Source organism: Schistocerca cancellata, chromosome 2 (assembly GCF_023864275.1).
Source record: "Schistocerca cancellata isolate TAMUIC-IGC-003103 chromosome 2, iqSchCanc2.1, whole genome shotgun sequence".
Taxonomy (NCBI): domain Eukaryota; kingdom Metazoa; phylum Arthropoda; class Insecta; order Orthoptera; family Acrididae; genus Schistocerca; species Schistocerca cancellata.
In genome coordinates, this window is record NC_064627.1 from 653,483,880 (window position 1) to 653,510,049 (window position 26,170).

The following is a 26,170-nucleotide window of genomic DNA, read 5'->3' on the forward strand; positions in this document are numbered from 1 at the left end:
CGGTCTTGCGCCTCCTTCACCAGGGGCACTGGGGTGTGTCTCGCACAAAATCTCTGGCGCGCCGTCATGTGTACTGACCTGGCATCGACTCTGAAATAGCACACATGGTCGCTGCCTGCGGCCCTTGTGCGTCACAGGCCGCTACCCCAAAGTCATCTTTGTCACCGTGGCCTTCGCCTGAGAAGCCCTGGGAGCGCATTCATGCTGACTTTGCGGGACCCTTTTTAGGTACTTATTGGCTCCTCGTAATTGACGCCTACTCTAACTTTCCTTTCATTGTCCGTTGCACGTCACCTACCACCGCGGCAACCACCAGTGCTCTCGCCCGCATTTTTTCTTTGGAAGGCCTCCCCTCTACTCTTGTTACTGATAATGGTCCGCAATTTGCCTCTTCCGACTTTGCGGATTTTTGTGCTCGTCACGGCGTTACGCATGTCACGGCCCCGCCGTTCCATCCACAATCCAACGGTGAAGCTGAACGACTGGTCCGCACATTTAAGGCTCAGATGTGGAAACTTCTGACTTCTTCTGCTGCTGCTGATGCGCTTCTCCAGTTCCTGGCGTCTTACCGTTTCACCCCCATGGGCGATCACAGCCCGGCTGAGCTCTTACATGGCCGACAGCCCCGCACGCTACTTCATCTTCTGCGGCCTCCCACCTCACGGCCGCAGGTGCCTTCACTTGGCCGGTTCACCGCCGACGACCTCGTCTGGGTACGGGGATATGGCAGGCGGCCAAAATGGAGCCCGGGCCGCATCTTAAGACACCGTGGCAGATGCCTGTATGAAATCCAGATGGACACGGGTGCTGCAGTGCGTCATTCGGACCAGCTTCGGCCTCGGGTGCCAGCAACGCCTGTTCTGAATGCCGCCACACCACCTTTGGCTCTACCTGATGCTCGGGATCTTGGCATCTCTCAATACTCACAACGCAGCCCTCTCACGGTCATCGCGATGCCAGCACCAGAACGGACGTCACCAGGAGACGTGCTCATGCAGGAACTGGAGGACCATTCTGTCAGAGTACATCTACTCGCCTCCTCCTCCAACGGACGCCGCCACATCGCCCATGTCTCCTGTCATATCAACTGGACTTGCTGCAACGGGCAGATTGGTGCATGGGGCCCCAGCAGATTCGACCCCTACGTCTCCTGTCATCTCAGTCCGTTATCATCGGGGCCACTTCCGTCCGTACGGGAAGCCTCCTCCTCGAGACATTACGGTGAGTCAAACAACGCCTATGGACGTAAGCCATCTCCAGGACACCTCCATCAAGACCAGTGCAACAATTTCAAAGGGGGGAAAAGTGTTGTGACTCGCCGGTTATTCAAAGTGCCGCCGCGCAATTACGCACGTCCTCTACGTGCGGCGCTGTCTGCCAGCCATGCAGCAGCTGCGCCACCTAAGCGGCCAGCCGAGCAGCGGCCAGCCGAGCAGCGGCCGCTAGACTGAGACTCAGTGTTTAATCGAATGCCGACTTGTACACAGGTCAACTTACTCAGTGACTTATATGTGTTGTTGTGTTGTCCGAAATATATGTGTTAAATTTGAAGATTTAACAATAATATTATATTATCCTACAATTATTGCAAAAAGTACAGTTAATTTTATTAAATACTTTTAACTATCCAAGCGAAAAATAAAAAAAATGTATGAGTAATTGCAGGACCTTGAACCCTAAATGTTCTGGTTGGTAAGTAATTGCACTAAACACTGCAACAACTGTCCAGCTGAAGTATGATACCTGTTGAACTTGTTTTTTCAAAGACTGAGGCCTGAGTCATGTCTATTATCACACCATTATTTATTATATAAATGGGCACTGACAGAACATGATTCTAGGTAAGATGTCTAAACCCCTCACTTCAAGTCCAGCCTCTTTATCCATGTATTCTGACTCATTGTCTACAGTCTATTCATGACTGCATCATTGCTCTTGTGGAGGAAGAGAACAAGAAGACATTAAAGCCAGAGACATGGTATAGAATTGTTGACTACACTGCATAACAATGGATAAAATGATGGCGTGACACTGGAGAATCTAGTAGTGTGTGGGAACTGGATGTTGGTGTGTAATAACTCTGATCTAGGATAATTAACTTGTAAACACCTCAAGAGAAAATTCTCTTTTAACAATTGTGTTTCCTATGACATGGTTTGGCACCAACTGCAGGAGACTTGACTACAAATAAGGAAATATGGTCATCAAGAGGAAGCTCCACGATGATCGTCACCTCTACCAGTTAGTGTTCGCAGAGGAAAATGTCTATTGTGACAGGTGGACAGTAACATTTTCTGACAAATCAGTATTTTCCACAGCAAATGATGGACCAGTATGTCCAGCAAGTCTTCTCACACTGTCTATGTGACTGTGTCAGCTTGTGGACAGGTTATGTTCCCGTGGGCTGGGGATATTTCAGGGTACATGAGCAACTTAATGCTGTTCTCTATACTCATCGTATGGGCAATACCATGATCCCATCTGTGTGAAAACTATGGGGAAAGTATTAAATAGATTTGATTAGGATCAGTTTCCAACACACATATCAGCTGTGGTGCAGGAGTACTTGGCAGAACAGAATGAGTTTCTCCTCTCCTTCTGCACCAGACCTCGGCCTTATTGAAAACATATGGGTGGACACAAAAAAGACCATGTGAGAAAACTGGGCTGACTCTGTGTCAGGAACCTCCAATGGCCTTTGGGACATCAATCTTGCTGTCTGTGAAGAGATGACAGAAAATGAGAGTTTAATTACTCACCTCATGGACTCCCTTTCTTGCAGGAGGAAGATGGTCACTGAAATGGAAAATCTTTGGATCATGTGTTAAGTTGTAAAGGAACAACAAACAGTGCCCTTCAAGAATTGTTTGTTCTGTTAATTTCATTTTTTTAGATAAAACAAACTAACAAAGCAAAACAAAAAAACAATTTCCAAAAGAGAATCAGTTTGTCAACTACACCACCAAACTATGAAATCACTTTACTGAACACTGCAATATTACAATATTTCTGAATGTCATTAAGAAATCTCCACTGGCATGAAGGTGCTCCATTGTCCTCTAGGTTACTTGATCTCATTCCCATTAGGCACACCTAGGTTGCTATTGACTGAGAGGTGCATGCTTTGGACTCAGCTCCTGTCAATCTCTGTGAGCTGTAGATAGTGACTGAGTGGTCATGCATCAGGATGGCTCCCTGGCTTTTGATGTCATCAGGGCAAAAATTGGGTGCCACATGCTACTAGTAAGGTGTTTCTAACTCAATTGTTCAAAAATGTATTTCTTCAGTGAATTCACTGCCTACTGTTATATTAAATAATGGTTAAATTGGTTTCATACTTGACTATTTACAACATAATTACAACTTATTGCTCTGCCTACTCCTTACAGTAAATGTTTAGATATTTTCTTTGTACATGAACTGGACACAATTGTTCTTTTATGTATTCCTCCCTGACTAAACACATTAAAGGCTAACATGATTGGAACTTACCAATGCAAATTAATATATCTTTGGTTAAATACATTCAAACCTGAACCTGTTCCCAAAATGCAGATGTCTGTTTGAGGCAGAATATGCATTGTTGTGAAATTTCTGGCAAATTTAAATTGTGGTAGACAACGACTTCAGCCTGGACCTTACCTTCCAATTTTTTAGTTAATGGACTTTGAACATGTGCAATCTTAATCTTTCCTGGCAAATTTTTTGTACTGTGGTGACATGCTGGATACAGATGTTTATATAACATGGTATTTTGACAGTGTGCCTAGCTGACATCTTCTGTGATAGCTGCAGAATGAGCAGCCTCACTACATCACATCTGTTTTACACAATTACCGCTTCCTGCCCCCCTTCCTTTACTACCTGGTTGTGCGCCATGTTGGAGAGGTGGTGGGGCATTGTGAATGCTGAATGTTGGGCACAAACTTCAGTGCATCTACTGCCTCTGCTGGTTGTGGAAGTTGCTCTTGCCTGACATAGTGACCTTAGTTGGGCAAGTGCTTTACTGAGAGTGAAACCACTGTTTTGAACAAGCTGCCAGTCTGTTTCACTGTAGAAACTATTTATTCAATAAAGATATACATTTGTAGGACCACAAGCATCCACACAGTCCTCTCCTATGACAATTTGTTTATGGGCCTCCTAAAGGAAACCTTTCTAGCCTTCGAAAACTCAAAAGGCCTTATGTGGTTCAGGTTCAATGATGATATCTTCATGAACTAAATTAGGGCTAAGCACCCAATCCTCATTTATCCACATCCTCAACATTTTCTCTCCTATTTGTTTCACTTGGTCCTCCTCAGTCCAACATGCCAACTTCCTGGATATTGACCTCCACCTCTCTGCTGGCTCCATCCACACCTTTGTCCCTATAAAGTCTACTACCTATCAGCAGTGCCTGCATTTCTGCAGCTGTCCCAAAAAATCGCTCACATATTGTATGTACACCTGTGGATGGTATATCTGCATTGATGAGAATTACCTTGCCAAGTATGCTGAAGGTCAGTGTGCCTGTAAATGTGGGACATCCTACCCGCTGTCCTTCCCCCAACCTATAGCAGTATTCCATCATCCACCCAACCTCCACAACATCCTGGTTCATCCCTACCCCACTCCCACTCCCACCACCTTGCCACATGGGTCATGTCCCTGTGGAAGACTCAACTCCAAAACCTGCTTGAATCACCAACCCAACACATTCTACTGTAGTCTTGTCACAGGCTTATCCTATCTCTTCAGAGACAGGGCACCTGTGAAACTAGCCCTGTCATATACCAGCTCTGCTGCAATTCCTGCACAGCATTTTGTGTGGGTGTGACCACGAACTGGCCATCCATCGGAACGAATGGCCACCACCAAACTGTGGCCAGGAGCGTAGTTGACTACCCAGTGGTGAAACATGCTGTTGAGTACAGTGTGCTCAAGTTCAATGACCATTTCACAATCCATACCATCTGAATCCCCCCCCCCCCCTCCCCCTACATCAGATTTTCTGAACTACGTAGATTGGAGTTATCCTTGTCACACATTCTTCACTCCTGCAGTCCTCTTGGCCTCAGTCTTTCATAAAGCACTGCACCCACACTCTCTACTCAATGGTCTCCCCTTCCTCTCTTCTATCACACCATTGTAATTCACCTCCCCTCCCCTTTCCCCCACGTCATCACTGTTTGCTGCATGGACTCATTGGTTCAAGGGCTTGTGTGTTGCATTCCAGTTCCATGCACCTGCTGCCTCTCCTTTCCAAACTCCTATCCCATACACCTGTTGCCTCCCTCTGAGCCATCTTTCACTCCCAAATTATTTTTCTTTACAGTTTGCTAGACTGTATCTCAGTCACTATGTCAAATCAAATGTATTATGTTCTCATGTCACCATGCACAAAGAAATCTTTTCCACACCAGGCGTCACATAATAATCAATGCCCTGACATGAGGAAAAATTTGTGTCCATTGGAAATGGACCATCCTGTATTATCAAAAGCTGAAGCATGTCATGCTAGGAGAAATTAATCCATATTATTCCCAAGGTGGATGACCTCTATGGTGGCAGGTACTGGAGAACAAATTGCAACGTTTGCAGTGACAGTCCGTGGCAGAAACACCCATGCCTGGTCATGTGCTGACAACAGCAAGTGCAGCAGCACTGATGTAACAGCTGGCCAACAGCCAACCATGTACACCAAAACAACCCCAGAGCTTAGAAGTGTTATACTGCTGAAGCTGCAGTAGCCCTGTCTTGTTGCTGTATCAACATTATTAGTTTGGTGCCCCTGGCTCAGGCCTCTAGGTGGAAATGGTTGCATCTGATGTAATAGCACTTTGGTTGGTTCTGCATTTGTTGGCTTCCATGTCCATTTGTAACAACTATGGAAGTGTCACTATTGCACACAACAGCACCAAAAAATAGTGGCAGCAATACATGCCTCCCCTCTCTGCTAGATCCAGTCTCTGGATATTAGCTCAGGGTAATTCTTCAAAGACTCAACATGCATTCCCACACTGATACATACATTTTTCTTAAGACTAGTCAGTTTGAACCACAAGGTTCATTGACTTCGAATTTAACCTACATATTAGCCCACTGGCTTTTCATTTTTATGCATGATCAGTAACTTCCCTGAATAACTACATACAAACTAACAGGGTAATGTTACCAGATTCCCCACTCTTATTTATTGTCCCTTAACAACTATTAAACAATATATGGCTTAATAAATTCCTCACAAAAACACATAGAACAGAATACAGTTGTTTACATTGACTCCTAATAGGCCACATAACCACTGGCAAATTTTCAACATACCATAAATCAAAAACATCCCTCACTAACTAGCACACAAGAAATTGCTTAAGGACACTGTGACATTAGTCTCATCAGTGCCTTACAGCACAAGAAAAAATCTGTAACATCATTCATAAAACATCTTAATAATTGAAAACCATATTACTGCCATTAATCACAACTGATGTTTGCATGAAAGAACACGTTTCTAACACCATCACCAACAAATATAGAACAACTAAAAATAATACTGGACAACTCTTTCTCACTTGACAAATTATCTTTAACAAACCACCTTTAAAAGTAAATAGTCCAACTCATCTGTTTTTTCATGTTCAGTGTCTCTTTCTGTCTATTCAGTGGTTTCTTCGCCCATGTTTCTCAGGACTCTGTCTCTGTGACAACAGTTCTCCTCACATTTCCCTAGAAAGCACACCTCAAAGACTACACACCCACAAAATCTCCATATGGTGCTGCCAAACACAATAACCTGACAGGTAGTTCCACTGATTTCCCTCATGGTAGTGCCAATCACATAAGGAATTCTTCTCACAGTGCTACGCTTTCTCATACCCCTGTTCAACCAAAGCAAGTTCCTGGTGCCTTGCAGCGTGATATCATGTAAATAAAGCCGTAATGATTTTGTCCACAATTTAAGCGGTCTGTCTCTCAAGATAGGCAAACCTTGTCACAATATTTAATTGGTGACAGCTTCCCCCAGCTGGAACATTGTCCACCTAAATTTCACTACATATTGCCAAAGGTCAATTACGGCAAGCTGATTGAATGGAAAATCTAACCTTAGGCTTGCACAGTACCTTTTACCTACATTACAACCATTGTGTACGGTGAACCACAGCTGCATTGCAAATAGCTTGTGATCTGCATCAGCAGTCTGTGCTTTCTGCCACTTCTCATGGTTGTGACCTAGTGCTTGATGCACCATAACCTTCTGATCTTCAGGTACACATTCCTCAAAAGATTCATCCTTGTTGCCCTGATCATTAACCTTACAAACATATTTTCTCTTTCTTCTCCTACCCCCTTCCTGCTGCTGATGAGGCGATGCCACCACAAGTGGCAACAGATCTGCATGCTGGCCAGACTGGAACTATTGTGTTGAATGAAAGCAGAAATCCAGAGTGGGGCAGGAAAAGGTGATGGGAAGCAGAGTACATGTGGGGGAAGAGAAGAGAACTGTCTCATGGAGCAAGCAGAGAAGGGACTAGAAGACAGCAGGAGAAGGCTTTCAGGCACAGCACACAGCGTCATGAGGCTGTGAAGAAGGTTAGAGGGAATTGGGGGGGGGGGGGGGGCGTGAGGGGTGGAGGGAGCAGAAATGTAGAGGAACAGATAAGAGAAAATACTGTTGGGGTGTTGGCAGAGAGCAATGCACAATGAGGATGAAGGGACGTGATTTGTTGGAGGGGGGGGGGGGGGAGGGGGGCTGGAGTAATAGGACAGGGGGGCAGAAACTATTGGGTGGAGAGTGTCATGATGTAGATTACCACAGATTGAGGCTGGGATAATTTTGGGAGTGGAGAATGTGTTCTAAAGATAACTACCATCTGCACAATCCAGAAAAGCTGGCGGTGGAGGGGAGAATCGAGATGGCGTTCTGCTACTAGATGGGCTTCTGTTAGTAAAAGTTTGAATGGCCTTTCAGACCATGATGCACAAATTTTAACACTAAAAGGCTTTTATACTCACGAATGTCACATATAATTACAAACTACGTAGGAAAGTTAATCCAACAACAATAGGGAGTTTTTTAAACCTTGTTAAGGAACAAGAGTGGCAGGATGTTTATAGTGCTGATAACATAGATGATAAATATGATGCTTTCTTATTACATTTCTCATGCTCTTAGAGAGCTGATTTCCATTATAACATTCTAAACAGGGTACTAGCAGTAATAGGCAGCCTGGGTGGCTGACTAGGGGGAATAAGGATATCATGTAGAAAAAAAGTGGGAATTATATCAAAATGTTAGAATTAGTCACAATCAAGCTACAGTAGCCCATTACAAACAGTTTTGTAAGATGCTTAAAAATGTTATTAGGATAAAATTAAAACCATATGGTCAGTTGTGAAGGAAATGTCTGGTCAGCAGCACAAGGTCGACGATATAAAGTCAGCTCGTAGTAAAAATATTTCTGTCACTGATAAATCAGATATATGTACAGTATTTAACAATCATTTTCTGAGCATTGATGGTGAATTAAATAAAAATTTAGTTTCTACAGGGAATCATATAACTTCCTTGGCAAATGCCTTTCTGAGATTGGTGTCTGAAATACTCCTCTGTGATACAGACAAGGGAGAGATTGAGTCAATAATTAAATCACTGAAGACTAAGCACTCTCATGGATAAGATGGAGTGCCTAGTAGAATTTTAAAGTACTGTTCTGCACATATTAGCCCTGTATTTAGCTCTATTCCTTTAGGAATGGTCAGTTTCCTGAGTGATTAAAGTACTCAGTAGTAAAACCACTTTATAACAAGGGAGAAAAGGATAATGTAGACAATGTTACATCTATTTCTATGCAATCAATGTTTGCTAAAATTATTGAAAAGGATGTATATGTAAGGATAGCTGATCATTTTATATCACATGATTTGCTATCAAATGTACAGTTTGGCTTTAGAAGTCATTTAACTACTGAAACTTTTCTCTGTGAGGTACTGGATGGGTTAAACAAAAGGTTTCGAACGCTAGGCGTATTTTTTTTATTTAACTAAGGCGTTTGATTGTGTTGATCACAAAATATTGCTCCAGAAGTTGGACCATTACGGAATATGGGGAGTAGCTCACAATTGGTTCACCTCTTACTTTAGCAACAGACAGCAAATGGTCATTATTCACAATCTTGAGAATGGCTGTGATGTGGGGTCTGAGTGGGGAACACTCAATTGGGGAGTGCCCCAGGGATCAGTGTTGGGGCCACTCCTGTTCCTTATTTGTATAAATGATATGCCCTATAGTATTAAGGATAACTCTAAAATAGTTCTGTTTTCAGATGACATTAGCTTGGTACTAAGGGATGTTGTGTGCAACATTGGCTTGGTTTCAAATAATGCAGTTCATGACCTAAGTCATTGGCCTGTAGAAAATAAACTAACACTAAATCGCAGTAAGACCCAGTTTTTACTGTTTCTAGCACGATATTCAACAAAATCCGATGTTTTAATTTCACAGAATGGGCATATGATTAGTGAAACTGGACAGTTCAAATTTCTAGGTGTTCAGATAGATAGTAAACTGTTGTGGAAAGCCCACATTCACGATCTTGTTCAAAGACTTAATGCTGCCATTTTTACTATTTGAAAGGTATCTGAAGCAAGTGATCGCTTGACATGAAAATTAGTCTACTTTGCTTATGTCATTTGCTATTATATTTTGGGGTAACTCTTCCCATTCTAAAAGGATATTTTTGGCTCAGAAATAGGCGGTTCAGGCAGTAAGTGGTGAAAGTTCACGAACCTCTTGTCGACTCCTGTTCACAAGTCTCTCTCTCTCTCTCTCTCTCTCTCTCATATATATAACTGTTGTGCAGAAAGGTGTGCAGTATACTGCTGCATCCATCTTCAATAAGCTACCACTCAAATTAAAAAATCTTAGCAGTAATCCACACACTTTCAAATCAAAACTGAAGAGTTTCATCATGGGTCACTCCTTCTATTCTGTCAAGGAGTTCGTTGAAAAATTAAGCTGACCCTTGTGTTGTTGATTGCATTTATTTAACCTTAGGGATTGACTTTTTTGGGTTCATAAACATTTTATTTTTATCTGTTATTACTTTTATGTTGTAATTTTATGTATTGTCATGTTCCATGACCTTCGAGATTTGCTCCTCAATTTGGTCCTACAGAACTTAACGTGTAAATAAATAAATAATGACGCAGGCATTGAAATCAAGCATGTTATGTTCAGATGCCTATAGTGCCACAGCGTGATCCACTTTGCCCTGGGCCACAATTTGATGGTGGCCATTCTATATCTACATCTACATCATACTCCGCAAGCCACCTAATGGTGTGTGGCAGAGCATACTTTTGGTACCACTATCTGACCCGTTCAACTCTGCTCCACTCGCGAATAGTGCGTGGGAGGAATGATGGTCGGTAAGCCTCTATATTGGCTCTAATATCTTGAATTTTCTCATGGTCAATACGCAAGATGTATGTGGGGGGAAGTAATATGTTGTCTGACTCCTCCTGAAAAGTCCTGTCCCAAAATTTCAATAGTAAATCTCTACGTAACGCACAATGCCTCTCTTGTAATGTATGCCAGTGGAGATTGTTTAGCATCTCTGTAATGCTCTCTCACCAACTAGGCAATCTCATGAAGAAATGTGTTGCTCTTCATTGGAGCTTCTCTATCTCTTCTATCAGTCTTACCTGACAGGGATACCAGACAGATAAACAGTACTCAAGAATTGGGGGGGGGGGGGGGGAAGCACCTTATAAGCCCCTTCTTTCATAGATGAGTTACATTTCCTTAAGATTCTTCCAGTGAATCTGGGTCTGGTATCTGCTTTTCCCACTATCTGTCTGCTTTTCCTACTATCTGTTTTAAGGGGTCATTTCACTTAAGGTAACTCTGGATAGTTACGCCTAGATATTTTGCGGCAGATGCTGTCTCCAGCTGTTTGTCATCAACAATATAGCTGTAGAGTAGTGGATTTATTTTCCTATGTATGCACAGTATGTTACAGTTATTTATGTTTGGAGTCAACTGCCAGAGCCTGCACCATTCATCAATTCTGTGCAGGTCATTCTGCAAATTCTTACTATTTCTGGCGTTGCTACTTTGGTATAGAAACCGCATCATCTCCGAATAGCCTCAAAGAGCATTTGACACTATCTACTATATCATTTATGTATATTGTAAACAGCAGTGGTCCTACCACACTTCCCTGTGGTACTTCAGATATTATCTTCACACCTGTCAATTTTGTTCCGTTAAGAGCAACATGTTGAGTTCTATCTGCAAGAAAATCTTGAATCCACTCACATGTGTGCTCTGATACTCTGTAAGCTCGTATTTTTTTTTCATTAAACAGCAATGCAGGACAACTGAAATGCCTTACTGAAATGAAAGAACACGGCATCAACCTGAGCGCTGTTGCCCACTGCGCTGTGGATCTCATGGAGGAACAGAGTGAGCTAAGTTTTACAGGCTCTATTTTTGTGAAATCCATGTTGATTTTTACAGAGGAGATGCTCATTTTCCAAAAACATCATAATCCTTGAGCATAAAACATGTTCCATGACTCTACATCAGATTGACGTCAATAATATAGGTCTATAATTGTGTGGATCTGACTTATGACCTTTCTTAAAAAAGGGAATGACCTGCACTTTTTTCCAGTCATTAAGTGCCTTATGTTGCTCAAGCAATCTACAATAAATTACTGCTAGAAGGGGAGCAAGTTCTTTCGCATAATATTTATAGAATCTTATAGCTATCTCATCTGGCCCTGATGCCTTTCCACTACTAAGTTATCGTAGCTGTTTTTCAGTTCTGCGATCAGTTGTCTCAATATCTGCCATTTCAACTTTCGTATGATGATTGAAAGGAGGAACAGTGTTATGATTTTCTGTGGTGAAACAACTTCGGAACACTGAATTCAGTATTTTGGCCGTCTCTCTGTTATCTTCTGTTTTGGTGCTGGTGTGGTCGCTGAGAGAATGAATAGATGATTTTGACCCACTTATTGATTTTACATATGACCAAAATTTCTTAGGGTTTTTTCTCAGGTTGGCTGACATCATCTTACTTTCAAAAATCATTGAACACTTCTCTTATTCTCTCCTTACGCTCATTTTCACTTCGGTCAGCTTTTGTTTGTCAGCTAGGTTTTTACTTCTCTTGAATCTGACATAAAATGCTCTTTGTTTACATAGCACTTTTCAAACATGACTATTAAAACTATGGTGGATCTTTGCCATCTCTTACATCCTTACTCAGAACATACTTGTCTAGGGTTTATTGAATGATGCCTTTGAATTTTTTTCATTTATTCTGCACATCTTTGTCCTCACTACCGAATATTTGATGCTGACTGCTGAGATATTCTGAAATATGTATCCTGTCACCCTTGCTGAGCAAATATATCTTCCTACCTTTCCTAACATTCCTTGTAGGACCCATTACCATAGATGCTGTCACAGCCTTATGATCACTGATACCTCCCTGTAGGTTAACTGATTTGATAAGTTCAGGTTTGTTGCCAGGAGGTCTAAGACGCTACCCTCATGGGTTGATTATCTGCTCAAAGTAATTTTTGGACAAGACATAAAAATCCCTGTCTCTGGCACCAGTTTTGATGGCATAATACTCTCAATCTATACCTGGAAAGTTGAAGTCACCCCCTATTACAATGGCATGATCAGGAAAATTACTAATGATATTCTGCAAGTTCTGTCTGAAGTGCTCTACAACTACAGACCCTGACTCGGGTGGTCTATAAAAGCATCCAATCACCATTTTTGACCGTTCTTTGATACTCAGTTTCACCCATATTAATTCACATTTGGAATCCGTGAGATCCTCGCTACATTTTATCGAATTTTTTACTGCAATAAACACATCACCACCACTGGTGACTAACCTGTCCTTATGATAAACATTCCAAACTGAACTTAGGATTTCATTGTCACTGACATCTGGTTTCAGCCAGCTTTCTGTTCCCAATACTAACTGTTGTGACTTGCCGATCATTCAAAGTGCCGCCGCGCAACTACGCACATCCTCTACATGCGGCACTGTCTGCCAGCCACGAAGCAGCAGCGCCACCTAAGCAGCCAGCCAGCCAGCGGACGCTAGACTTGGACGCAGTGCTGATTTGAATGTTACGGTGTTCACATGTCTTGCTTGGTCAACTTGCTCTGTGACTTCCAAGTGTTGTGTCGTTTTTGAAATATATGTGTGCAACTTGACGTTATAACACTATCTGTGCATTATAACCTTCAGTAGGCGATACTAATTCTCAGACCTTTCCTTCGATGCTCCTGTAGTTTACTGAACTCATATTAATCTTTCCTATCTCTGATATGTGAGGACCAAGATTCTCTGAGGTCACTGTGGCTGTTTTAACAGGCAAATCATCTTTGATCCCAAGGGAGGGGTGCTCTAACCTAAATAAAGCCCCCTGTGTACACCACAAGTCTTTCACTGTGCTGGTAGCCACTTCCTGCATGTGGTGCATGCCTGACCTATTTAGAGGAACCCCACAATTCTGCACCCGGTAGTGGAGGTCAAGAAATTTGCATCCGATGCCGTCGCTGAGTCATCTGAGCCTCTAGTTTAGATCTTCTACTCCGCTCCAAATGAGAAGACAGCTCAACCCTGAGTACGGTGCTAAGTGATCAACCCTGAGTACAATGCTACAAATAGACAGCTTAGCCTGCAACCTGCATGCGTTGGTAGCTGCCTTCACCAAAGCAACCAGCCTGCTGAAAGGAGCCAAGCATGCCCTCTTTGCTTGTCCCTATCAAGTCTGCTACCTATCAGCAGTGCCTGCATTTCTACAGCTGTCCCAAAAAATCGCTCACATATTGTATGTACACCTGTGGATGGTATATCTGCAGTGATGAGAATTACCTTGCCAAGTATGCTGAAGGTCAGTGTGCCTGTAAATGTGGGACATCCTACCCACTGTCCTTCCCCCAACCTATAGCAGTAATCCATCATCCACCCAACCTCCACAACATCCTGGTTCATCCCTATCCCACTCCCACTCCCAACACCTTGCCACATGGGTTATGTCCCTGTGGAAGACTCAACTCCAAGACCTGCTTGATTCACCAAGCCAACACATTCTACTGTAGTCTTGTCACAGGCTTATCCTATCTCTTCAGAGACAGGGCACCTGTGAAACTAGCCCTGTCATATACCAGCTCTGCTGCAATTCCTGCACAGCATTTTGTGTGGATGTGACCACGAACTGGCCATCCATCGGAACGAATGGCCACCACCAAACTATGGCCAGGAGCATAGTTGACTACCCAGTGGTGGAACTTGCTGTTGAGCACAGTGTGCTCACGTTCAATGACCACTTCACAATCTGTACCATCTGAATCCCCCCCACCTGCATCAGATTTTCTGAACTACGTAGATTGGAGTTATCCTTGTCACACATTCTTCACTCCTGCAGTCCTCTTGGCCTCAGTCTTTCATAAAGCACTGCATCCACACTCTCTACTCAATGGTCTCCCCTTCCTCTCTTCTATCACACCATTGTAATTCACCTCCCCTCCCCTTTCCCCCACGTCATCACTGTTTGCTGCATGGACTCACTGGTTCAAGGGCTTGTGTGTTGCATTCCAGTTCCATGCACCTGCTGCCTCTCCTTTCCAAACTCCTATCCCATACACCCGTTGCCTCCCTCTGCCATCTTTCACTCCCAAATTATTTTTTTTTATGGTTTGCTAGACTGAATCTCAGTCACTATGCCAAATCAAATGTATTATGTTCTCATGTCACCATACACAAACAAATCTTTTCCACGCCATGCATCACATAATAATCAATGCCCTGACATGAGGAAAAATTTGTGTCCATTGGAAATGGACCATCCTGTATTATCAAAAGTTGAAGCATGTCATGCTAGGAGAAATTAATCCATATTATTCCCAAGGTGGATGACCTCTATGGTGGCAGGTACTGGAGAACAAATTGCAACGTTTGCAGTGACAGTCCGTGGCAGAAACTCTCATGCCTGGTCATGTGCTGACAACAGCAAGTGCAGCAGCACTGATGTAACAGCTGGCCAACGGCCAACCATGTACACCAAAACAATCCCAGAGCTTAGAAGTGTTATACTGCTGAAGCTGCAGTAGCCCTGTCTTGTTGCTGTATCAACATTATTAGTTTGGTGCCCCTGGCTCAGGCCTCTAGGTGGAAATGGTTGCATCTGATGTAATAGCACTTCGGTTGGTTCTGCATTTGTTGGCTTCCATATCCATTTGCAACAACTATGGAAGCGTCACTATTGCACACAACAGCACCAAAAAATAGTGGCAGCAGTACACGTCTCCCCTCTCTGCTAGATCCAGTCTCTGGATATTAGCTCAGGGTAATTCTGCAAAGACTCAACACTGATACATACATTTTTCTTAAGAATAGTCAGTTTGAACCACAAGGTTCATTGACTTAGAATTTAACCTACAGTATTAGCCCACTGGGTTTTCATTTTTATGCATGATCAGTAACTTCCCTGAATGACCACATACAAACTAACAGGGTAATGTTACCAAATTCCCCACTCTTATTTATTATCCCTTAACAACTATTAAACAATATATGGCTTAATAAATTCCTCACAAAAATACATAGAACAGAATACAGTTGTTTACACTGACTCCTAATAGGTCACATAACTGCTGGCAAATTTTCAACATGCCATAAATCAAAAACATCCCTCACTAACTAGCACACAAGAAATTGCTTACAGCACAAGAAAAAATCTGTAACATCATTCATAAAACATCTTAATAATTGAAAACCATATTACTGCCATTAATCACAACTAATGTTTGCATGAAAGAACATGTTTCTAACACCATCACCAACAAATATAGAACAACTAAAAATAATACTGGACAACTCTTTCTCACTTGACAAATTATCTTTAACAAACCACCTTTAAAAGTAAATAGTCCAACTCATCTGTTTTTTCATGCTCAGTGTCTCTTTTTGTCTATTCAGTGGTTTCTTCGCCCATGTTTCTCAGGACTCTGTCTCTGTGACAACAGTTCTCCTCACATTTCCCAAGAAAGCACACCTCAAAGACTACACACCCACAAAATCTCCATATGGTACTGCCAAACACAATAACCTGACAGGTAGTTCCACTTATTTCCCTCATGGTAGTGCCAATCACATAAGGAATTCTTCTCACAGTGCTACTCTTTCTCATACCCCTGTTCATCCAAAGCAAGTTCCTGGTGCCTTGCGGCATGATATCATGTAAATAAAGCCGTAATGATTTTGTCCACAGTTTAACCGGTCTGTCTCTCAAGATAGACAAACCTTGTCACAATATTTAATTGGTGACAGCTTCCCCCAGCTGGAACATTGTCCACCTAAATTTCACCACATATTGCCAAAGGTCAATTACGGCAAGCTGATTGAATTGAAAATCTAACCTTAGGCTTGCACAGTACCTTTTACCTACATTGTGTACAGTGAACCACAGCTACATTGCAAATAGCTTGCGATCTGCATCAGCAGTCTGTGCTTTCTGCCACTTCTCATGGTTGTGACCTAGTGCTTGATGCACCATAACCTTCTGATCTTCAGGTACACATTCCTCAAAAGATTCATCCTTGTCCCCCTGATCATTAAGCTTACAAACATGTTTTCTCTTTCTTCTCCTACCTCCTTCCTGCTGTTGATGAGGCGATGCCACCACAGGTGGCAACAGATCTGCATCCTTAAGAAAGAAATTCATCTGTACCAGTTCATTACTCACAACATCTGCAGCATGAGCAACCATATCAACAACTTCCTGTGCATCCTCCAGAGAATCTACAACAAAGTTACTGTCTGCAGTACAACTCTGCATGACACAAAAATCATTGGGACATGTGCATCCCTGCTTCTAAATAACACTCATTATCACCCATACACTACCTCACTTAAATCACACTTGCTGCTATCTACACACCTATTTACTTTAGTTAAGCACACATTCACTTCATCTAGCAGATGTAGTGTTAGTACTCTGCACGTCAGCTGAATTTGCACTACCACCTGTGGTAGTGACACTGTGGCAGCAATTTCCCCCTGGGCATGTGCTGACAACAGTGAGTGCAGCGGCACGGGTGCAACTTAACTATACCATCCTCTATAATGGTTTTGATAGTGAAGGCACTAAATGTTGAGAGCAAGAGTACAAAGAATGATTCCTATGTATCCCTTGGAAGATTTTAGTTGGAGTATGCTGCAGTGTTACAGATACCCCCAAAGGTAATTTGTAACATTTGTTTAATGTCAATGTTAATGTTAGTTGGTTGTTTATACATATCATACAGATGGGTCAGGGTTTACACAATTAATTTTTACCTTTTTTTTAGTTAATAAGTGAGTATCAGTTCAACACAAAGTAAATAATAATACAGAGACAGAAATGGAAATTGTTAACCTATGAAGTATCAGTCCATAATTTATCAAATTTTGAGAAGATGTTCATAGCGCAAAAGCTATTACACTTTCATTTCGTTTTGCACTGATGTCCACCATCGACAGGGGTGCGAACGTCATAAGGATGGATACCTTCTTTTTCTGTAAATCATCTTGGAGAGTTTCTTGCAACACCTGAAACAAATTCTGTCTTGGTTAATGAATTTTGCTGGTATGGAAGTATACATCTCCCTGTCACATTACAGACATGCTCTATGAGTGATGAATCAGGGAACCAAGCATGCTAGTCCATGGTCTGTTCATTTCTTGCATCCAGCTGGAATATGCAATTCGGTACTCTGATCATGATAACAGAGTTTACCATTCTTGCTAAATATTAGCGAGTCCTTTCAACAATACAAAATCAGCTTTGTTGTTGTATCTCACAGCTCCCTACACCACGATTCCACTAGCTGGAGAGCTACGGCCCTAGAGACTTGCTGTTTCCCGTGAATTGTCACCAGGTAGTCTACAGATACATTCACACTGATCTGACCATCCCAAACAGAAGTGAAACTCATCGCTGATCACAAGTGGATGTCAATCAATGTCCCATCTCACTCTGGCTCTACATCACATAAGTCTACGTTTTCTGTGGTACAATATCAGTCATAAACGATTCATGGCAATTCAAGATCTCAACCTAGATTCCAGTAACCTGATGGTTCAGGATGCCACTGTCTGTAACCTCTGTCCTGATTTCAGCTGTTTATTTATTTGTTTGTCATTCATCTATTAATCGGAAACTGTTGAACAATCCTATGATCACCTTGTGGAGCAGTCCTCCTGATAGAACCCGTGCCTCCTTTTCTTGGCACACTGCTGTCCTGAGTCCATCTCATCACCTCTCATTCTGCAGCCATTGCACTACAGCTGACTGTACAATCTGTTGATATGGTGTTCCCATGCCCATCATGTCAATCATCTGATCTTTTCCAAAGCCTGAAAGATGATAAAAGATGTACTCTGAGCATGTTTTGTTGCCATCTCCACTAGACAAATTTCTGCCTTGTTGAAAATGTGCAGTAGCCACCATGTACCCATACAATTTGTAATCTACAGCAACAGATGCTTTCTGTACTGTAAAGAAGCTCACATAAGGTTGAAATCTGAATCAAAGAATCCCACAAGCATGGAAATACTGGAGTATCACTTTGGCAGCATTCAGTCAAGGTGTTCCAGAATGCATCAGTGTATAAGTATAATATAAAGTGAGATACACATAACATAATACAATTAACAGTATTACATAAATCTGATTTACTTATGATGATGTTACAAAAATTTGGACACAGAGTAAAAGCAGTGGTCAAACAAGAGCTGTTTCAGTTTCACTTTAAATGTATTTAATGTTGGTATGCATTCTCAATAAGAAGGTACATGAATATATAATTCCACTATGACATACACTCCTTTTGAATAAATTTGTGCTTTCTGTGTTTACATGCTTGTTAACCTTTTGTCTAGTTTCATAAGTGTAGAAATGATAGTTATGTCTGAAGCAAGGTAGATGCAGTATTTTTAGTTGTTAAATACTAGTTCACAGGATTCCCTGTATTTAGCTTGCTCTATCATTCTGATGTTTGTTTTCTGTATTCTAAATGTCTTTTGTATTTTATTCTTCTTGAAACAGGCTGCTAACTGATGGGATACATAAGGCAAGGAACATCATTAGCAGAGGAGTAAAGGTGGGGAACAACTGATCAGATGATACTCATCTTCAGCCATGTTACAGAAACCTTTACTAAATTAAAATATCTGGTGCTACAGTGGCAAAGAGCCAAGATTATGGTAAATAAAATAACTGTAAATTTAGTTTCATCTATCACTTTGTGAATTACTGCATAACAATAGTAGTGATGTAGGGTACTTATCTGACGTTGAAATTGTGAGAGCCACCACATTTGTGAACAAAGTAGAAATTATCTAACAAGCAAGGTGTTTTTTGTCTTTGTTTTGGACCTGAATACTTATTTTCTGTTCTTACTGTACCTACGACAAGAAGCTAGATTTTATAGAATTGCCCTAATGTGGCTTCATCTCTTGATTATTTCCTGTCTTCTGGCTTGTGTTGTATTTCTCGAATGTCGGCACATATATTATCATGGCAAATACATTTTCTTCAGATACGAAATATGGCTGAAACATTGAATGAGGTGTACGGCACACATTTAGTGTGAGTCTGACAAATACCAGAGAAGATGGCAAATTATTTGGTTTATATTATCACTGGACATACGCCAACAGGACAAATTGGTATCTTAATCGGTAACATCTGAAATCATACAAGCCATGGGAGGGTTCGCGGAGGATTGCCGTTTTCAGAAAATTTGATACTGCTCACTGATTCGAAAAATTAATGAGATTATCTTTCGCAGTAAATGGGAACAATTGGCCGTTCCTGTGCTGAAATGTGTGTCTTTGAAGATAGGCCAGATGTTTTAGTCGGGTCGGGACAAATAAAGAGAACCGGTTCTGTCAAACTTTGTTCAAACAAAAGGATAACTGTATCGAAATATAGTCACACGCAGCAGCATTACACCATATTTCCAAGATCTCTTTTTCCATTATTTTATTTTATGCTCCTATTACACTTGTGATACGTCGAATAGTATTTAATAGTGCGATTTCTGCGTATAGGCCCCTACACTAGGAGTTTCAGAATTCCTATCCACGAGTTCACACTTGGTTCGCCACTATTTCGAAGTAAAGATAGTACAAATAGCTATGCGTTCTCTTTTACGCTAAAACTGTTCATATAACATATTATTTATGTCTAGATAGCATTTCAGTTTGAAATTGTACAGCTACCTCATTTCATCTGTCCCGCTCTCTCTTAGAGCCATCTGCCGAGTTCTCCACGTATTAACTGTGGCGGCATACCGGATGTTCACATAAATTAGTCCTAAAACAAAATTATTCACGTAGGTCCAGTGGTTACTTTTAACAAAATAAATTGCAAAATTCATAAATTTCTTTACATTACTCTTCTCAGAATAAGTTTTATTACGCTGAAAATGTATGAGTGTGCAGATGATTCATACCGCGGAAGGATACATGCTTTAAGAATACGTGGGCTCGGTAGTTCTTTCAGACAGAGGTAGTGATCGGGTGTAGTTAGTGTGGTTGAGTTTGTGCGTGTTCAAGGGTTTGAGTAAATTTGTGTGCACCATGAGCTGGCAGGATTATGTAGACAAGCAGTTGCTGGCTTCTAAATGTGTTACTAAAGCAGCAATTGCTGGACATGATGGAAATGTTTGGGCGAAATCGGAAGGATTTGAAGTAAGTATATTATCACACTGAGCGAGCTCGCTCAGAGCATATTGATATGAACGTTTAGGTGAAAGCCTTTTATTTTCGCCTGTGAACTTCAAAATTACTTAAATACGTGTTACTGAGTTAATACAATAACATAACCTATAACATGGTTAAGACTAAAAGAGTTAACAGGATCCGACATGGCTCATAAAAGCAAATGCCTTTACTGTGGTTATTACCAAGATTTCAGTGTTTCTGTTTGTAATTTTTGCATCATAATTGCGTGATACCAACAGTGCTTAAAGTGAATTAAAATTTTACCGGTTTTATGAAAAAGACATTAGGCTGTTCAGATGTCAAAATGGCGGCACGTAGAATTAACCGACATGTGCACGGATTTTGATTTTAATTGCTTCTGACCGCTGTGAATATTTAACAAGCTTCCCCGATGTTTTGGTATATTCTTCGAAAATATTACCTGAACGAATTACTTATAAGAATGACAGGTAGAGTGAAATTGCCTAAAGTGTCTGGGACGTTCGTCAGCAGATTTACAATGTTTTCTCCCGTATCGTTGCAGTTTCATTTAGGCAAGTATTCCGCAGTGCCTGACCATTTGCGTCATAAGTTACCTTTGGAGAATGCTCACTTAATCGTTTATCAGATTTGATATTTCCCTTGCCGGCTTTGTGTAAAGGAAGGCCTTCATCCATCTGAGCAATTGGTAAAATCGTATTTATGTATAAATGTTGGCAACCGGTTATTGTAACTCTGAGAATGTATCCTAAACGACCTTTCTGTATGATTCAAGATCTTCAAGGTAAGCGCCGTCTCAGACAATGTTTATTAGAAACTGCGAAAGCATTTTAAAGTCAGTCACAAGTCAGAAAATTGAAGATGGCTTGATAGTACACAAAGTAAACCTATAACATTTCCAGTGTGACAAATTCCTCGTTTGGTCGAAGATCTCGATTCTGGTGTTACGTGTAGTATATGCTAGGTGGAAGACATGCAAGCAACTTAGTACATTCGATATATTTAGTTTACTTTAGATGTTTCTTAATTAAACCTGTAAAGTTTTTCTGTAGCGTGCTGTATAGGAAGGTCATGAAAGGTGTTTAGATCGTAATAATAAGATTGCGAAAATAGTAACCATTGCCATAGGGCATAGGAAAGTACAGTATCATTACACTGAAGCATACTTTGTGGTGCTGTTATGGAGCATTAATTAGTGTTCTTGGAGACTGCCTGTAGATATTGGTGTAATATTGTAAAACAAAATCCCAACTAGGTATTTTTCTAAATCATTGTTCTGCAAGATCAATGTCTCAATCTGGTTTACTCAATTATACCTCATTGTGAGTTGGCTATGAGAGCTGAAATTAGTTGTCTAAGATAGTGATGAACAGTTGCAGCTTTGCAACTAATTTAAGGCATATTGAAATCTACTGACATAAATGTAATCTTTCTTCTGTAATCATATTGAGCAAACCAAAAATGTACATATACACTGCTAAATAGTTTAACGTAGAAAACAAAATTCTAAGGTAATAGCAGGTATGTATTCTTGCTGTCAAAAGCAGTAATTTATGAATTAGCACCACTAGAGGTTTGGCAGCTAGTACTTGCACCAAAATTTCCCTGCATTATATCCTGTTTGGATCAGTCTAACTTCCTCAATTTGATTTGGTGCTAAAAAGTATTGACACTGTTATACTGATGTCACATTACAGCATTTAATGTTAATAGTTGTTTTTGATACAGGTTTTTCCAGCTGAGATAGCTGATTTATGGAATATAAATCTTGCCAGTAAGACAGTCAGTAAGCCACTGAGATGGTATTTAGGATTCATAATATAGTTCAAATTTTCATATTCTCAGACAGCAATCCATTTAGTTTAGTTGTCACATAGTAAAGAAGCTGTGAATACATTGTGGTGGTATATTAGAGAGCCAGCATTACACTGTAGTGCATGAAATACTGAGGTTGGGATTACTTGACCTAAGGAGACTGCTTCATAGTAAGAACCTCGTTGCTGGCTACTTCCTGAAATATTTCCGTATTTCTACTGATGGCTCCAAAACCCCAAAATTGTTGCATGGCATCAGGCTGACAGTCACAATACATAAATAAATACATATTATGATGTCTTCCATTTTAGACAATAGTGTTGTGAGAATAGTTTGAAAAACAAGTATGCTTACAATTCCTAATTTATGTTTAATTCAAATTAAGAATGTCTGCAGCACAAGATAAGCTCACAGTTAACTTGTTAATCTGTGCATATTTGCATTAAAGATATTTCATAGACCAACTTATTCTACTAAGTTTGGAATGTTGGTCTAAGATATAAAATATATTTGATTTTTTAATTAAGAATTTTGTAAAAATTTTCTTACAAGTTTTGCCAGTAAGTGGAAGGGAGGGTAAATGGTGAGGAGATATGTGTACTTCTGTGTTTGTAAACTTTGTTTAAAGTGGATATTTGAAGTGTGTAGGAATTGCTGTCATACGTTGATAATGCAACATATTTCTGAGCAACTGATATTAGTAAATTTCGTGGCAGTGTGACATAGTTTGAGAAGATGGGTTTTTAGTCTGGTATGTTTTTTCAGTTGCAGTGGCTTTTCTGTGATGGTTTTTGTTAAATATAGAATTTCATGGTTTTTCTAAAACCTTTTGGTCATTATTAGAGGTAGTAAGAGTTTTAGTACTAAACGTTGGGAGAGGATCAAAGCAACACTTACCGCATAGTTTGCTAGAGCACTTCCCTGTTTTTGCCTCTTTTAAAATTTTAATGCTACACTGATTCAGTGTGATGCTTGTTAGCTCAATGGAGAGGAGATAAGGCAGCACATTATTGGCTGCTACAATTTGTTTACTAGAAAAGTCAAGTAATGCTTACCAGACTTTCCACCCACAGCAAAATTAGTGATCTGAAAGTCCCAACACAAAAGCTAAATTTAGTAAGTATATAGGTTTTTGTGTTCTGAAGAATGTGATAAAATCAATGTAAATAAATGATACTGTCTGTTACACGTGGAAGTGTCCTAGATTCATGTCCCAACTTAGTATGTGGTGCTGTCGCATTTAAACTTGTCAAATTTTGCTATTTATATCCAAATTCATTTTTAAACAAATTTGTAACCAGACTAAAGTCTTCAGTGGGAGATAACAGTATAGTAAGCCCAGAGATTTTCTGGGTTGTTACAATTACCTTAAACCATAAGAATGATTCCTGAAAATTTTTTGGAATAGCAGCACAGTGGCAACAGTTGATATTGTTTTGTATGGAGCTAACAAGATGATGATCCTGCCACTCAATGTCCGAGATTTCATGAATAAAATTTGCTGATAGACCCTGCAATTCCAAATGCAAATGGAATTTTGCTTTGTAGCTATGTCAGTAAGTGCTAGTGTTCTTGTTAGGACAGGCCTTTATTAAGGCTATATGTAGTGTACAGAGTTCATCAATGAAGACCTTAATGTTAAATTGAGTTCATGATTGTTACTTTGGGACTAATTTGATTTTGAACTTATTTCTTATCAGGTATCGAAAGAAGAAATTGCAAAGTTGGTGCAAGGTTTTGAGAAACAAGATATCTTGACGTCTTCTGGTGTCACGTTGGCTGGCAACAGATATATTTACCTGTCTGGAACTGATAGAGTTATTAGGGCAAAGCTTGGAAAGGTTGGTGTGCATTGCATGAAGACACAGCAAGGTAAGTTATGAGTGAACTTCGACATACTTGTTAAAGTGTGTTGCTTTATTTGTTACTGCCTGTTAGTTATATTGGTTATAAAATGTTCAGAAATGTCTGAAATATCCTTGGTGGTGAAATACATTATTTTAATTTTGTTTTCCATTACAGCTGTTGTAGTTTCACTATATGAGGATCCCATCCAACCACAACAGGCAGCCTCTGTTGTGGAAAAATTAGGGGATTACTTAGTGTCCTGTGGATACTAGAGGTAAGATTCTTTGTAGTGTATTATTATTATTATTATTATTATTATTATTATTAGCATTAGCCTATTCTAAGTTGACAAATTCTAACCCTTCTTTCTCTTCCAGGTATAATAGACTGTTCTCATGTGGTGATATGAAGAAGCAGCAGCAGCAACAACAGAGATGGTCGTTTTTTTCTATACAGCGAACTGTAATGTGCATCATGGTTCTGGCTAATAATTCAGTTTGAGTTTAAACTCATATGGTGAAAATCTTGAACTGCATTTTTCTTTTCTCAGTACCTTGTGTCCGGATGTTTGTGGCAAGTATTGCTTCAGTTTGCGAATGAGGCATTGAGCATATCATGGGCTCTTGGAAGTGGACAAATTGTTGGCAACGTTCTCCAAAGTACACTTTGGCTAGTAATCCAAGGTGTACCTCGAAGTTCGCCTGGAATGAAAATTGAAGAATTGTAGCTGATACTAGTATGACCATTGCATTTGATACTGAGTCATTAGGATTTTTATAATCTCTAGTCCTGCTCTTTCTACCCCATATCTTTCCCTTTGCCGTGTGAAATTTTGTTGAAAATTAATTTATTGGCGAAGTCTTCAATGCTTTAGAACCCAGTGTACTCATTCCTTGTCTATATGTATCACAACCAATAAAGTCGGAAGCTTGAATGACAAATATTGGTGGAGCTCAGAAGGAGGGCTAGCGCAGTGTGCGTAGTGTCTCCTGCCTGCACTGTGATTGTGGTGTAATTTTAAGATGGTTTGCAGACTATAAATATAATGGATAAAAGCTCGTTTTAGTGCTATGTTGCTGAAAGGATTTGTGGTGGCTTTGATTTTTACTACGGTCTAATTTAAACAATAATTAGCTTTGTAAAAGAATTGAATATGGAATTTGAGAAATTTACCAAAATCAAATTTGTATAAAAGTATGGCATAGTCAGTTGAATGACTTTTACTGCAACTTTGTGTTAAAGTAAAAGTTATTCAGCTAATGTGAAAACTGGGGGAATATGAATTTTACAGTAATCTTTTTTATGTAAAGCGTTAGTGTAGCAAAGTTTATATATCTTGTTTCCTATAATTTAAAGAGATATTTTTGTCCGTAAAATGGAATTATCTTGGCCCCGGCCTTTTGTGCTCTACTTCAGGGGGCGAGAGCAATTGTGTGCCAATTGTATACCAACTTCAGGTTAGTCTCCTGCTGGATTTATACATTTTGTACTGATTTTAATGACCACTGTATTCCAGTATTTTTCGTTATTCTTATGAATTGTACTGTTCCCCTTCAGGGCCCCCAATAAAAATTAATCAAAAAGTGTGTTGTATTTATTTCATTTAAGTCAAGACCTAGATTTTTCTTGTTAAACCTTTTCCAAATTTAGTATTGTTCTCAGTAGTTCAGGGTATACTTCTTGCATTTCTTTATTTTTACTTACATATTTGTGCAATATGAACTCGATTGTTTATGC

General features: G+C 40.3%; 1 protein-coding gene across 1 annotated transcript; it reads left to right on the forward strand.

Moving 5' to 3' along the window:
* The first annotated feature begins 20,557 nt into the window (after positions 1 to 20,557).
* On the forward strand, positions 20,558 to 26,019 carry LOC126162337 (profilin). Its single transcript, XM_049918774.1, has 4 exons — positions 20,558 to 20,758; positions 24,286 to 24,457; positions 24,608 to 24,707; positions 24,811 to 26,019. Exons 1-3 carry the CDS (start codon positions 20,648 to 20,650, stop codon positions 24,703 to 24,705), a joined length of 381 nt encoding a protein of 126 aa, XP_049774731.1. The 5' UTR covers positions 20,558 to 20,647; the 3' UTR covers positions 24,706 to 24,707; positions 24,811 to 26,019.
* Positions 26,020 to 26,170: the final 151 nt, after the last annotated feature.

Coding starts and splice junctions, on each gene's coding strand:
- LOC126162337 (XM_049918774.1), top strand. CDS start 20,648: ATGAGCTGGCAGGATTATGTAGACAAGCAGTTGCTGGCTTCTAAATGT. Junction 20,759..24,285: donor CGAAATCGGAAGGATTTGAA/GTAAGTATATTA, acceptor ATTTCTTATCAG/GTATCGAAAGAAGAAATTGC. Junction 24,458..24,607: donor TTGCATGAAGACACAGCAAG/GTAAGTTATGAG, acceptor TTTCCATTACAG/CTGTTGTAGTTTCACTATAT.